The sequence below is a fragment of the Acanthopagrus latus genome, chromosome 4 (genome assembly GCF_904848185.1).
Source record: "Acanthopagrus latus isolate v.2019 chromosome 4, fAcaLat1.1, whole genome shotgun sequence".
Taxonomy (NCBI): domain Eukaryota; kingdom Metazoa; phylum Chordata; class Actinopteri; order Spariformes; family Sparidae; genus Acanthopagrus; species Acanthopagrus latus.
This window is the reverse complement of record NC_051042.1, coordinates 26,674,243-26,687,321: the sequence shown is the minus strand read 5'-3', so window position 1 is coordinate 26,687,321 and position 13,079 is coordinate 26,674,243. Positions and strand designations below refer to the sequence as shown.

Here is a 13,079-nt window from a genome sequence, read left to right as displayed (position 1 = left end):
TACTGCACTTAAGTGAGGATGTATTCAAAATACAGTAAAAATAAAAAATATGAAAATGAAAGTAGAAGAAAGTATACACTGAAACCAAAACAGAAGGCAGCAAGAAACACTGTTAAACAGCAAGAGATTCAAACATGCAAGATATCCAGAGTATCAACATGGATGGAAAAGAAAAGCAAAGTGAGAATCAGGCACACAGATGGTCAGTCGTAGACAGACACTGACAGATAAAGAAAGAGATGAATTGCGATTGGAGAGACGGACAGATATAGACGTAGGCAAATAGAAGGACATGGATTGACACCGGAGAAAGCAGGAGTTTTGAGGCCATGGCGGCAATTAGTGTGTGTGTTTGAGCGGTGCAGCAGCGATGGCCAGCATTGATCCATGGAGGTTGTGTCAGGGGGAGATAAGACCTGCCTTTCCCCAGAGAACAGCCCTGGGCACAGGGGAGAGAGGAAGAGGAGGAGGATGAAGAAGTGGAGGAGGAGGACTCTGGTCAACTGGATGGATGGAGGGTGGGCAGGGATGGAAGGAGGGAGTGCTGATCTTGACCCTCTCACTTAAAAACAAGCTTCATTCTCTCCTTTCGATTCTCTTTGTTCCTCCTTGGTTCCACTTTTAAATGCTGATTTACTGAAAACGATAAAAGCCTTTAACAAAAATAGGCCAGCCCGTATTTTTCCTTATTTCTCCAATACTGAATATCTCATGAGATCTTCTGTTTTTGGGTGAACATTTTAATTTAACCATCCTCTTTGGCCTCCTTTTCTGTGTCACTATTCCCCAGGTTTCTCTACGCTGTCCTTGGCAGACCAGATGAGTCTACTGCAGAGTGCATGGATGGAGATCTTGATCCTACGTGTTGTGTACCGCTCGCTGTCATTTGAAGACAAGGTTAGTGTCTTTACCTTCATGTCTGGTTCTTTCTCTCATGAAATGTATAGATCCATGTTAACCTCTGTGTGTTTTTCTTCAGTTGGTGTACGCTGAGGACTACATCATGGACGAGGACCAGTCAAAGCTAGCCGGGCTCCTGGACCTGAACAACGCCATCCTTCAGCTGGTCAAGAAATACAAAACTATGAAACTAGAGAAGGAGGAATTTGTCACTCTCAAGGCCATCGCTTTGGCTAACTCAGGTATGAACTCCTTCTCTCTCAGCCGATGTTTGTCTGTCTGTGTGTTTGTGAGCACACGCCTGGTAGAGAAAGGGTTAATCCCAGGAATCTTCAGTCTCATGGGACTCATTTAAACAGAACCATCAAAGGACTCATTTCAATACTCTGCATCCAAACACACACACACACACACACACACACACACACACACAGGCACATGCGCACACACAGGCACATGCGCGCACACACATATACACACTGAAATGCGACATATGACGCATACTTTGACTCTCAGACAATTTTCCAAACCTCCACACACAGTAATCTCATCATCCTTTTAATAGTCACATATACCTACAGTCATTTTACACATGCAGATACACACAAAGGCACCGTGTAAGCATACACACAACCTGAAGCCCACCTCCCACCCCCCAAAACAAAGTGGCGATCCCTTTTACAATTAGCATAGTCGTCTCTTCAGATGCCTGTTAAATAAGGTGAAATCATTAGAACCCAAAGTCTGTCGATAAAGCCCCCTCTCTGATGTGTCCAGCTGCATCGACAGCTGACTGACACAGGCGCGCATGAACACATTCCCTCTCACTCACACACACACCAACACACACGCCTTCTTCCTCCCATGACCCGTCTTTTGAACTTTGTCTTGGAAGCAGGCCAGCTCTTCAGTACTCTTTAATTACAAGGGGGGAGCTGTCAATACAATGTGTTTAAATGGGAGAATGCAACGGGAGAGCTTTGAATAGGAAGTGAGGGGCCTTTTGTTCTGACTCCGCTGCCATCAACACACACACCAACACGTTTTTTTTACTTTTTTTCTCAAACTTCATCTCTCTGATGTATACGTGAACACATATAATGATATATATAACAGATGAATGTGTAATTAAATATGAGCCATTGGAAGATGTTTGCTCACACATAAACTGACACACTGTCATGCACATACAGAAAATATTGACATGTTTTCCTGTGGGGCTATATGTGACAATCAATCGCTGGACTCTGGCTATTTATGTGTGTGCATGTGTGTGTGCATGTCTGTTGCTCTATAAATGTGGCAGACTGAAAGTTGAGAAAGCTGCTTCTGCTGTTATGATGAATTAATTGTCAAACAGGTGTGACAGAGCCCTTGTTGCCTCTAAGATTCCCATCGGCCTGAACTGGTTGACGTGTCTGTCAGAGAGAGGAAGAGGCATTTAAACTTTGGTGCGTCAGATTTCAGAACCATAAATGAACAATAATGTCCAAAGTCACAAGAAAAATAAAAGATGCAATTCTAAATAACATGTTCAGCTATTATTATTACTGTGCTTCAGAACAGAGTCACACGGTGTAGAATAGACCACCGAACATGTTGCCGCCAACGCAACGTTGATTTTTAACAAATCCCCTGCTATGCCCCCTAAAGTATATGATCTGATAGAATGGCAGAATTCAGAAAAAAACATTAAAACTAAGATGGTTCAGTTAAAGAATATCTCAAATTGCTCCTTTAATGATGGCCACAGTCTCCGATGTGAGTCATACTGATTTTGAAGTCCCCATGGGAAGAATGAACATGTAAGAGTCCATTCTTTCTCAAAAGCCCATTTACCGCTCTCGATTTTCTCCAACTCTCCTCTCGTCTTGTCTCCCGCCCGTGTGCATATCTGTTTGACTTGAATAATGATGCTTTACAAAATACACAGATTTGTCTGAGTAGCATCATTTCAGTCACTTACATTTCATGCACGTTTTCTGTGAGATTTCCGGGCAAGAAAAGTTGCACCAGTTAAAATGCAAAAGCACAGTCAAAATGTAATGATTCGGGGGGCACTGGTAGCTCAGTTGGTAGAGCCTGCGCTCCATGTACAGATGCTTTCGGGATGGAGAGGGATGGCAGGTTAACACAGGGGATGCATTTTGGTCATTTTGCTAACAAGGGGGATGGAGTCCTCCCTCAACTTGCCCTCTGATGATTACAAATTGCAGCATATTTTTCACAAGCCATCAGGGAGGAGGAGGAAAGTCTGAATTTTAACATAGCAAATGTTAAACGTAGAGCAGTGGAATATTAAATCATCTATTTTGCTCACTATAGTATAATCTCAGCCTTTTTTAAAAGTATTGGGGTTTTTTTAGGTTTTAATAATATTGTATAACATATCAGGAATGTCACATTGTATATTAGTAAAACATGCAGATAAATTCAGAGTATTATCCATCAAAAGTTTAGCTCACTATTGAGAAAATTCACATTTGAAATAGTCTTTAGTCTTCTAACTGATTGAAATCCAATCAGCTTACATCCAAATAAGAACTTTGTATCATTGCCCAGACTCTCTAACTGCTCTTCAAGACAACAGAATGCTAGCATTAGCATTTTGAAGGGCACTGACACTAATTAATTCACAGGATGCTAATCGTCTGCATTAATGAAGCCAAGCCTTAAGAAATGTTAGCAAACGTGCCCCACATGTAAAGACAGCTAAACTAGCCATGGGAAACAGCAGGCACGTGTGTGTCTGTGTGTGTGTCTGTGTGTGTGTGTGTGTCTGTGTGTGTGTGCATGCATGCATTGTGAGTTCCATGTTAACACGTGTGTTTTAACAGCCTTTTGTGCTCGTGCTCATTAACGTCTGCTGTTTTACTTGAGAGTGTACTGCAGGTCACAGCACAGGCAGCAGCCATGTCTAGCAGCTTAAATACTAAACACACAATATTAATCAAAAACAATGTGAAACTCATTAAACTACATTTTAACTTGTGGTAATTGCAGGCTGTACTCCAACTAATCATGTATTAGAAATCCAAAAATAAGAATAAGAGCAGAATGAGGTAATTTGTCCATTTGTGCCTGACAGTATTACTCGATTTGTACATTTAGTTTATGTTCAAATTTTATGTCTTTTTTTTATGTCTTCATTTGACAAGAGGCACTCCATCAGGGGAAGCTAAATATTTGGCCCAAAATGAGAAAAATTTAGGAAAAGATTGTACTATCCTAGAGATATGCAAAACATTTGTGCATATTGTATTTGTTTATAATGTAAATTATAATCCAACATTGTTTCCTCCCCTGCCTCAGAGTATTGTGGAGCACCGACTCTTATTTAAACTGGGAAAAAGTAACAAAAATTGAGAGCCGACAGAAGCAGAGTTTTCTATTGATCCCTATAGAGTCCAACCCTCTGACTGGCCTGGTCCTGCATACTGATACATGCATTACACTCTATAGATCCAACAATGTGTATCTGATTGTGTTTGTGTATGTGGAAGTGTGCACCTCTGCGTGTGTGGCTGTTTTTGTGTGACATTTTTTCTGTAGGGTGTCTTTTTTATGTTTCATTGACCATGTTTGTGTAAGTTCATACTTTCTTTGCCAGGGTTTGTCAGTGTGTACATGTTATTGTGTTCAATCCTTGCATGTGTTTATATATATACAGAAATATATACACATATGTTTTAATTGACATGTAATTGTTTTATAACTGAATTTGTCAGATAAATTCTTGACAAATTGATTTGTTGATTGGTCGATAAAATGTCAGGAAACACACACAGTATTTCTTTTAGAGCTCCATGCAGTTCATGTAGAGTAATTACATCAGCTTGTGTCATCATACTTGGTGTCCAAACATGAAATACCTTAACATTTATTATGTGTACACATCCACTCATAGGTCTCATCTGGTTTGTGTGTGTCTTTAGTGTGTGTGTTGGGGTGTGGTGGCCTATCAATAGTTGCCTTGTGATTATTATTTAACATGCATGTAGTCATTGATCGCAGACATTGATCGGAGGTTGGGAGCTAAAGGCCAGCTCACATTAAGACTTTGCCTCCCTAAGGGGCAATATGGAGCATTATCATTGAGGGACATTCTCAGCCTTTTACTGCCACATATGCTGAAACACACCTTACATGCCAGCTCAAAGAGAGATTACAGGTGTGTGCAGACAAATACGTATGCACAAACACACACACACACACACACACACACACACACACACACACACACACACACTCACATGGACTCTCAGGTGTCTCTGTGTCTCTCCATCATTCTACGAGTCCATCTCTTTTTTCTCCGCCCACCCGTCTCTTTGTCTGTCCATTTATCACACCCACAGATCCACACTTTAAAGACAGAGACGGGAGCAGCTCCTGCATTTAAAGTCTCACTCCTGGATTTAGTTTCCATGAGAAATAGCAGGTTTTAAATCTTAAATCGTATATTGGCAGTTTAGCTGTCTGTGAGTGTTTAACTCAATGTTATTCCTCTAAAGTTTACAAAAATGTTGCTAAATTCTCCCAGCTCTGCAATGTAAAACACTGAGGTTTCTCATTGGTTTAATTGCAAATGTAAATGTTCTCCTTTTAAAAATCTTTAAGGAAATTCATCCCTGAGCTGAGGCTTGAAGGAGCATCCCTGTGTTGAGCCTGTCTGGATTTTTGGATTGAATCTTTAGTGCCTCTCCCCTTTGCAGCACTGAGCAATAACACAGCAGATAGAGGGGAACAGGGACTGACAAAGACACACACTGCTGTAAACTGTCTGAGAGAGATGTGAAAGCTCTCTAGACTGCAGAACCTTCCTGCCTTTATTTCTGGAACCCAGTTTTGTCCTTCTATTGAAATGTACGATATAACATTTTAGATGATGCACATAATGTATGTAATCTTCATGTTCATTGTAGGTGACCAAACACAGCAATACAAGAAGAAACAATGTCTGTCGATACTACATATACCTTATCAAATATATTTTTGCTCACATTTAAATTTCAGTCATGTATATTTCCTCCTTTCTCCTACAGACTCCATGCACATCGAAGATGTGGATGCAGTGCAGAAGCTCCAGGATGTGCTCCATGAGGCCCTGCAGGACTACGAGGCCTCCCAGCACCAGGAGGATCCCCGCCGGGCGGGCAAGTTGCTCATGACCCTCCCCCTGCTCCGCCAGACCTCCACCAAGGCCGTGCAACACTTCTACAGCATCAAGCAGGACGGCAAAGTCCCAATGCACAAACTCTTCCTGGAGCTGCTGGAAGCCAAGGTCTGAGGACGGGAGAATGGACGGAAGGACAACCAGACACCAGTCTGACCCACCTGAGCTTCAACTCAAACTCTCACTTTGAATGACCTCTTGCTCTTTTACATGCACACACTCTGACACACACGCACACACTCAGAAATATGTCCCAGAAGTATGTCTGCTGACACATCACCCTATGAAGAAACAAATAACCTAAACCTCTTACCTGAACCCCTGAACCTCCACCGTCTGTGACAAAGGGCGCTCACTTGGCCTTTCGTTTTGGGGGAGATGCTGACAGACTGACATGACCCCCCTTTTACCGAGGGAAGATGATAATTCCTTTTAAAACTGTTAACAATCACTTACCAGTTACCACGGTGACTCTGAACATTGAAGACGACAAAACTCTTATGCATTTAATAACGATTAAGATGTTATTAAAGACAAACGCTTAAACAAGGACACATTTAAAAGAAACTCTTCATTTTAGTCCTGAGAGACTGAAAGACTTCACTCGTGTCTCCTTCCCCTCCCTATTTCCCCCAACAGAGTTTTTTAAGTGTTCAAGAAGAAGACGAGTGGAGGAAAAAAAAGAACACTAAAGAAGTATTAATGACGTTTGTTGTCAAATTACATGTACAATGAAATTTGGAAGGATGGACCGTAAAGAAAAGAAGAGGAGATTTGCCCTGCCAAAGAATGGAGCTCATCCATTCAGAGGACGCCAGCAAACTTAACTTTCACAACCCCGAAACTGTTTCTGCTCTGATCTACCAGTGGCTTTTAATGCTGGGCCTCAGAGTGCTGCTGGTTTTCTGCTCACACAGTTCTTTAAATGTTTCTGGATATGATGAAAACCAGCAGGGCTCAGAGTTTGATGGACCAGGATTGGAAACCACTTAATGGTTCTCCCTAAATTCAGCTCCTGGTTCCCATGACTCCCCTACTTCAACTACAACTTAACTATTTGTTGTATTTGTTGAGGACCAGTGCCCCTGGCCTCCCAAACCATCCGTATTAACAGTGTTTGCACACTCGCCGTGGCTGAAAATGCTTCAGATATACAAACAACATGAGGTGGGATTGATCGACAGAGTTTATAAGTAAGAAAAAAATGTTACTAACAAATAATGAAATAAGACCTGTCATGAATGGATTCCTGCTTGTCCAACTGGTAGATGAAGACTCAGTCCAGATTCTCTGTGAAGTCAAACTCCCCCCTTGTGAATGGATGTCTGTTTGAGACATTTTCAGCCGCACAGTGGCCCAGGTTTGTAGCTCTCCACACAAACACAAGTCCATAGAGATTTCAGTCCGTCTATGTGCCATTAAGAATAGTCCAGCCCATGCTCATTACCCAAAACTCCAAAAAACTGCAAAGTATCACGTCAGTACTCCCCTCCTCGTTCCGTTGCACTCACAACCTCCAGCTCATCTCTTGTGTCAGTACAGAGATAATCTTGTGATCCACTGAGGGGGTGATGAGGGAGTTTCAGTCACTCAATACAAACCAGAGGGAAAGGTGTGCTGACAAAACTGACAGAAGAACAACTATTGTTCCTTTCAAACTCCTTATTTTTTCTTTATTTCTATCTTAAAAATAATCTTAGCATTGTACCAGTATTAGGGTTGTAAATAACTGTCATCCTGTATATGACATATAACATGGCTTTGTTTTTTTTGTTATTAATATTGTCTTCTTAAAACTGAATCAATCAATATGTCTTTCCTTTTTTCTATCAGCTTGACCACTTTCAGCAATTATCATATATATATAAATATAACAAGTAATAATGTATTAACAAAAATCGGCGTTTTCTTAGAAAACTCTGAGCAATAGTGGTTTTTAACGGAGGGGTTTGTGCATATGGACTAAGTCTGCAATATTAACATAATGTGCCAGTCTTAAATTCGGGAGAGAGGAAGGGAGAGTTTGTAGCTTCTCTCTGTGTAACTTGCCATAAGCTATTAGATAACATTCAATATTTCCTCTGTTCGAGGCAGCGAGGCAGGAACAAGTACGGACCATGAGACGTTAATGCTGCTGGCACGTGAAAGTCGTGTGAAGAATAATTATTACGAGAGCCGAAGAAGTAACACAAGCAGCTAAAATATCCAACATCCAGTTTGAAAATTACCACACGGTTCTAACGTTAGCACCTTTTCTTGTGGCCAGTCGCTTTAAATCTAATTCAAACAAGACAGTTCTTTGTTTAAAATCAGCTGTCCAGTAATACAGTTTTTGTCCTAGAGGTATGTTTCTGTGTGGGGACCATCAGAATAACCTGACTGAATCTGGATCTGTGCTGAGGGAGATGGTACTTAACGCAAAAACAAAACATCATCCAAACTACAACAGTCGACAGTTTCACGTTAGCTCGCTGCTCCAGTTCTCGCTGTTCATAGATGAGTTGGTGTTGTAATGATGGAAACCAATAATCCTAATACAATCTAAATAATTAACAATGAATAAGTCAGAAAATGAAAAGTGTTGACCTCTTTATACAGGTTAATTACCTTAATTAAATTAAGTGGTTATTGTTGTGATATCCACTTTTTTACATTTTTTTATTGAACATTAAAAATGACTTTTTTAGCGTCAAGAAATGGAAAGCTGAGCTAACGGGCAGCTGTCTGACATCCTCCAGTCAGGTGACTTCACTGTTATGGACTGCACAGCTGACTGATTACAGCTTTAACAGGTTAAAGGAGTCGAGAGCTTTGTTTTTATACCATTAAGTTATTTGTAAAGCTGAATAAGAATGCCAAAACATGTGATCCAATAGATGGTGTAATCTAATATAAAATGGCAACTTGTCACAGCGGAGGAGTGCTGCAGTTTTAAGTGTAGTTGATCTCTAACATCACACGCTCTCTATCAAACATCAGTATTATTAGTAAGGGGTATTTTTCTCAGCCTTCTTAAACATTGTATATTGTAAATTATACAGATTATAATTCTAACATAAGACATTTTATTGGAAACAAAATCGAGAAAAAAAAAGAAAAAGAAAAACATGTAGTTCAGCCTCGATGTGTGTTTCATGTTCGCTGTTTTTTCTATCAAGAAAAAACCTGTTTTCTTTAATTTGTATCTGTTTTTTGTTTTGAAGTCGTCTTTCCGTTCGTTTCCTTTCCTCCTCTGTTGAGTCCTCCGAGGCGTTGCTGTGTACTTTTTTCTTGTGGTGATTCCCGTTCTTGTGCCGTGTGCTTCTTCTTTAGACAACACGAGTAGAGTAGAGGCCATGTTGTCTGTCTTGTCGGATCAGTCCGCTGGGGGTCTGGGTACCGGATTCTCTCCCAATGAACCGAACCGGATATAAGGCTCTTCTTCTAGTAACTTAAACTAGACCACCAGGATCAAATTACAGTATTCATCTTTACCAAACTATACATTAATAATTAAATATTTAGTATCTAAATGAAGAAACACCATACAAGTATTTAAAAAGGGATCATTTGTGTAACTTTCCTGTAGAATAAACACTATACTGTATATCTTTAGGTTTTAAATAACGATGAAATGAAAAGGACATTTGAGTAATTCAGAACTGTAGGTGACTCTTTTTTGATAAACTCGCTGTACATAACTGCCTTCCATACGGCTCGGCTCAGTCATCATCATCTTTAACTGTTTCAGCAGTCAAAAAGAGAAAATAAGAACATGAAAAACTTTTTTGTGTGTCCTGATTTCAGCTCATTTCCAGGAGAATATCTTGTTTTACAAGCCATCGCGCAAGTGAAGGTTAGGACTAAACATTTTTTGGGAAATGTTACAGAAAATTTCATTTGCACTTGCTGTTTTCTCTTCACCGTGCACTCATTGCATTGTGGGACACATTTCTGCTTCGGCCCCAGTTCTTATACTCATTGTACCTCTTTGTACACATAAATAGCATAAATAAAGATTCTAGGACTCATCAGAGGTCTTAAACATCGACATATAATGTTTTTTAGAGAGGAAGTATACATACCAATTATTTCACAGGTGCATATATAAGATACTTGTAAGTGAAATCCCCGACGACAGAGTTGAATTTTCCTGTTTTGATTGTAACTTCAAACACGGGCTCATTGTCAGGACGATGGTAATCCTTACCATCATCTGCTGTACATTAATCTAAAAACAACTTATGGAAGAAAGGTGCTCTTTTTATTACGACTGTTTCTCTTCTGTTTCTGTTTTTATTTTGATTTGTCAGTTGTCAAACCAATCCTGTGTACTTCTGATCAGTTCGACACCATGAAAGATGTCGCACATCTCCCCGAGGTGACGAAGGCTGAGCTGGATTTTGGTTTTCAAGACAAACCAAGTTTAAGTTCTGCTGGTAGCAAGCACTGATTTTGTACAAGTTCCAAAATGTACAGAAATATCAAAAGATCTGTGTTGATTAAGCAATTCATAGAAGATGATGGTCATGACTAAAAACAGAACAAATCCACCAGCTGAAATCTGAAGGGAGGTCGTGTGACTCTTTCAGAGGTTTTGAGAAAACTTTGCTGCTCGTAGCCAAGATCTGGTTTGGACGTAGGAGACAAAAGGGATTTCCCTTGATCAGATTTTAATTTTTAAAAAAAAGCAATATTTTGATGACTGTACAATGACGAGACAAGAGTTGCACTTGTTTGTGTTGAGTTGTACATCCACATTCTGTCGTAGCTATTAAGATTATCTTGCAGTTAGTGTTAAAACCATATAAATGACAACAAACCAAACTGGTATTTTCTAGGTGGAGCGTTGGAAGAAGGACTGTCTGGGTTTTCTGCAGAGCCACTGATAGAAAGAGTTTGACCTGGTTGCACTTTGCGGCACCACGTTTCCGCCCTCATCTGGAACTTAGATCCATTAGCAGCAAATACTCGTATGTAACAATAGTGTAGCGGGAAAACAGAAGGGTTATTTAGGCAGGATCGACCATCTACCATGGCTGCCCCTGAAATCTGCTAAGGCCAAACTGTGTCTATCTACAGCTCTACAGTGTTTAGTCATTTAGTTGTATTTAATCCCCAAATGTAACTGCCACTCGTGCTGCAGCTAAACCTGCAGCCTGAATTTGCAAATGTGAAGAAAATATTGAAGGGAGAGAGAGAGAGAGAGATGAAACATTAGGATACAAAGGATATTTAAAGACAAAAGGACCCTTTGGGTGGTGGACGAGTTGTGTTCGAGAGAAGACCCTGTAGTGTTATTAAGAACATGTCTGTAGATTTTAGATGTGCTTCACATCAGTAAATGAAAAAAAAAAAAAAAAAGAAACAATAACCTGTATATTTTTGTGGCGTGTATCATACAAGTGTGCTCCAACAATAATGTCCATTTGTGTAAATGTATTTATTTCACATTGTATATATTGTTCAATGCAAAAAGAGAGACCTATGATTCTGTAACTTAAACTACTATGGGTTGAAACATTACATGTGTTACTCCAGACTATGCCTTTCAGGATTATTACAGTAGAGCAATATCAATTAAAACCAGGCTTCCAGTTTTGACACCTGTCTTTGTCTCTGATTTGTTTTTCGATTCACATTTTGTTGTTTTCCGATACAAGTTTGTTTTCTTTCAGAGACTGATGCTAAACAGCAAAAGCTTCATTTATGAGAAAGTTTAAAGGTCGATCCCAAAGAAACAGTTGAACCTGGATCGACTTTTTCTGGTCAGTCACACAAACGTAAACAGACTCTACCTGATGATGGTTGCAGCCGGGACATCCAGAGATGTAAAATCCATCTGGTGAGCCTTCAGACTCATGGATCTGTCATTCAACCATCCACTGATGCAGTCCTTTACATTATTTTGATGCAGGACCAGCGAAGCTCTATTCAACCAGTCAACCAATGTTGGTCATGTACATGTCTGCAAGCCTTTACATTACTGGTTGCAGTGTTTCACGTGACAACACTGTGCTCTGTATCTGGTTAGGTTTAGGCAAAAAAAACACATGGTTAAGTTTAGAAAAAGATTGTGTTTTGACTTCCGTTGCCACAAACACGTATGGAAATTGTCTCGACATCCATTAAAAATATCCAGTGGTTTCACAAGGCAATATATGGCTGGCAACAAAAAGGCAACTAAAGAGAATCCAAGAAAATTAGTTGAGATGCAAATTTGAAAAAACAAACCAGAAAGTGATGGGGAACAAAAACGTGGACGCGCGAACACAGATGAGCGACACCAGGAAGAAAACAGGACCAGGGAACAGACGAGAAGCACAAGATTCACATGAACACAACAGACAAACTGACAGAGAGAGAGAGGGGAAGACAGACTTAAATACACAAGGGAGGGAACATTAATGAGAGGCGGGTAAAACTAACAGTGCAATCAAAAAAAGAGGTAAAAAAAAAAACACAAAGACAGGAAGTGGAAAGTAAAGGTAGACACATGAGGATACATTTACCAAAATAAAACAGGAAATAACCTAAAAACAAAACCACAACACACAATGGTAGCACAACGTCTCAAAACTGAGTGAGAATTCGCTTTGTTCAAACAACTAGAGGACACAAACATACGGAGCATGATTGATGGCAGCGGGGACAGTCACACAAGGTCAGGAACACAGGAGGGAAACTAAACAGTGGGGACAGCATCCGTCCCACAGAGAGCTGTGATCTGAGTGTGCAGACCAAACCGGCTTCCTCACCACAGAAACTTCACTGACTACATTTTAGCAGTTAGTAGGAGTTAGCCTGAATATAAATACAGAAATCTTCGCACAACAAAGACTGCCGAGAAATGCACGACACATTACACAATTTTTATTCCAGTGCTTTACAATGCCTTCCAGCGACTTGGTGAATGGTGAGGGTGCAACGGCTTCTCAAGTATTTGCTGAAAAAAAAATGCTAATCTGTCATTGGTCCGGACATTCAAACATGGACTTAGAGGTGAACTCCAGGCTGAGAGCAAGCG

General features: G+C 40.2%; 1 protein-coding gene across 12 annotated transcripts in view; it reads left to right on the top strand.

The window, feature by feature from the left end:
* Window positions 1-11,662, top strand: part of esrrga (estrogen-related receptor gamma a) — a 121,642-nt gene extending 109,980 nt beyond the window's left edge. For 11 of the 12 annotated variants that reach the window (XM_037096177.1, XM_037096180.1, XM_037096187.1 and 8 more), the window contains 3 exons: window positions 791-897; window positions 980-1,142; window positions 5,943-6,187. In XM_037096177.1, coding sequence (XP_036952072.1) covers window positions 791-897; window positions 980-1,142; window positions 5,943-6,187 — 515 coding nt within the window. Of the gene's footprint in view, window positions 1-790; window positions 898-979; window positions 1,143-5,942 lie in introns of all 12 variants that reach the window. The other variant, XM_037096175.1, reaches the window with a different exon arrangement.
* Window positions 11,663-13,079: the final 1,417 nt, after the last annotated feature.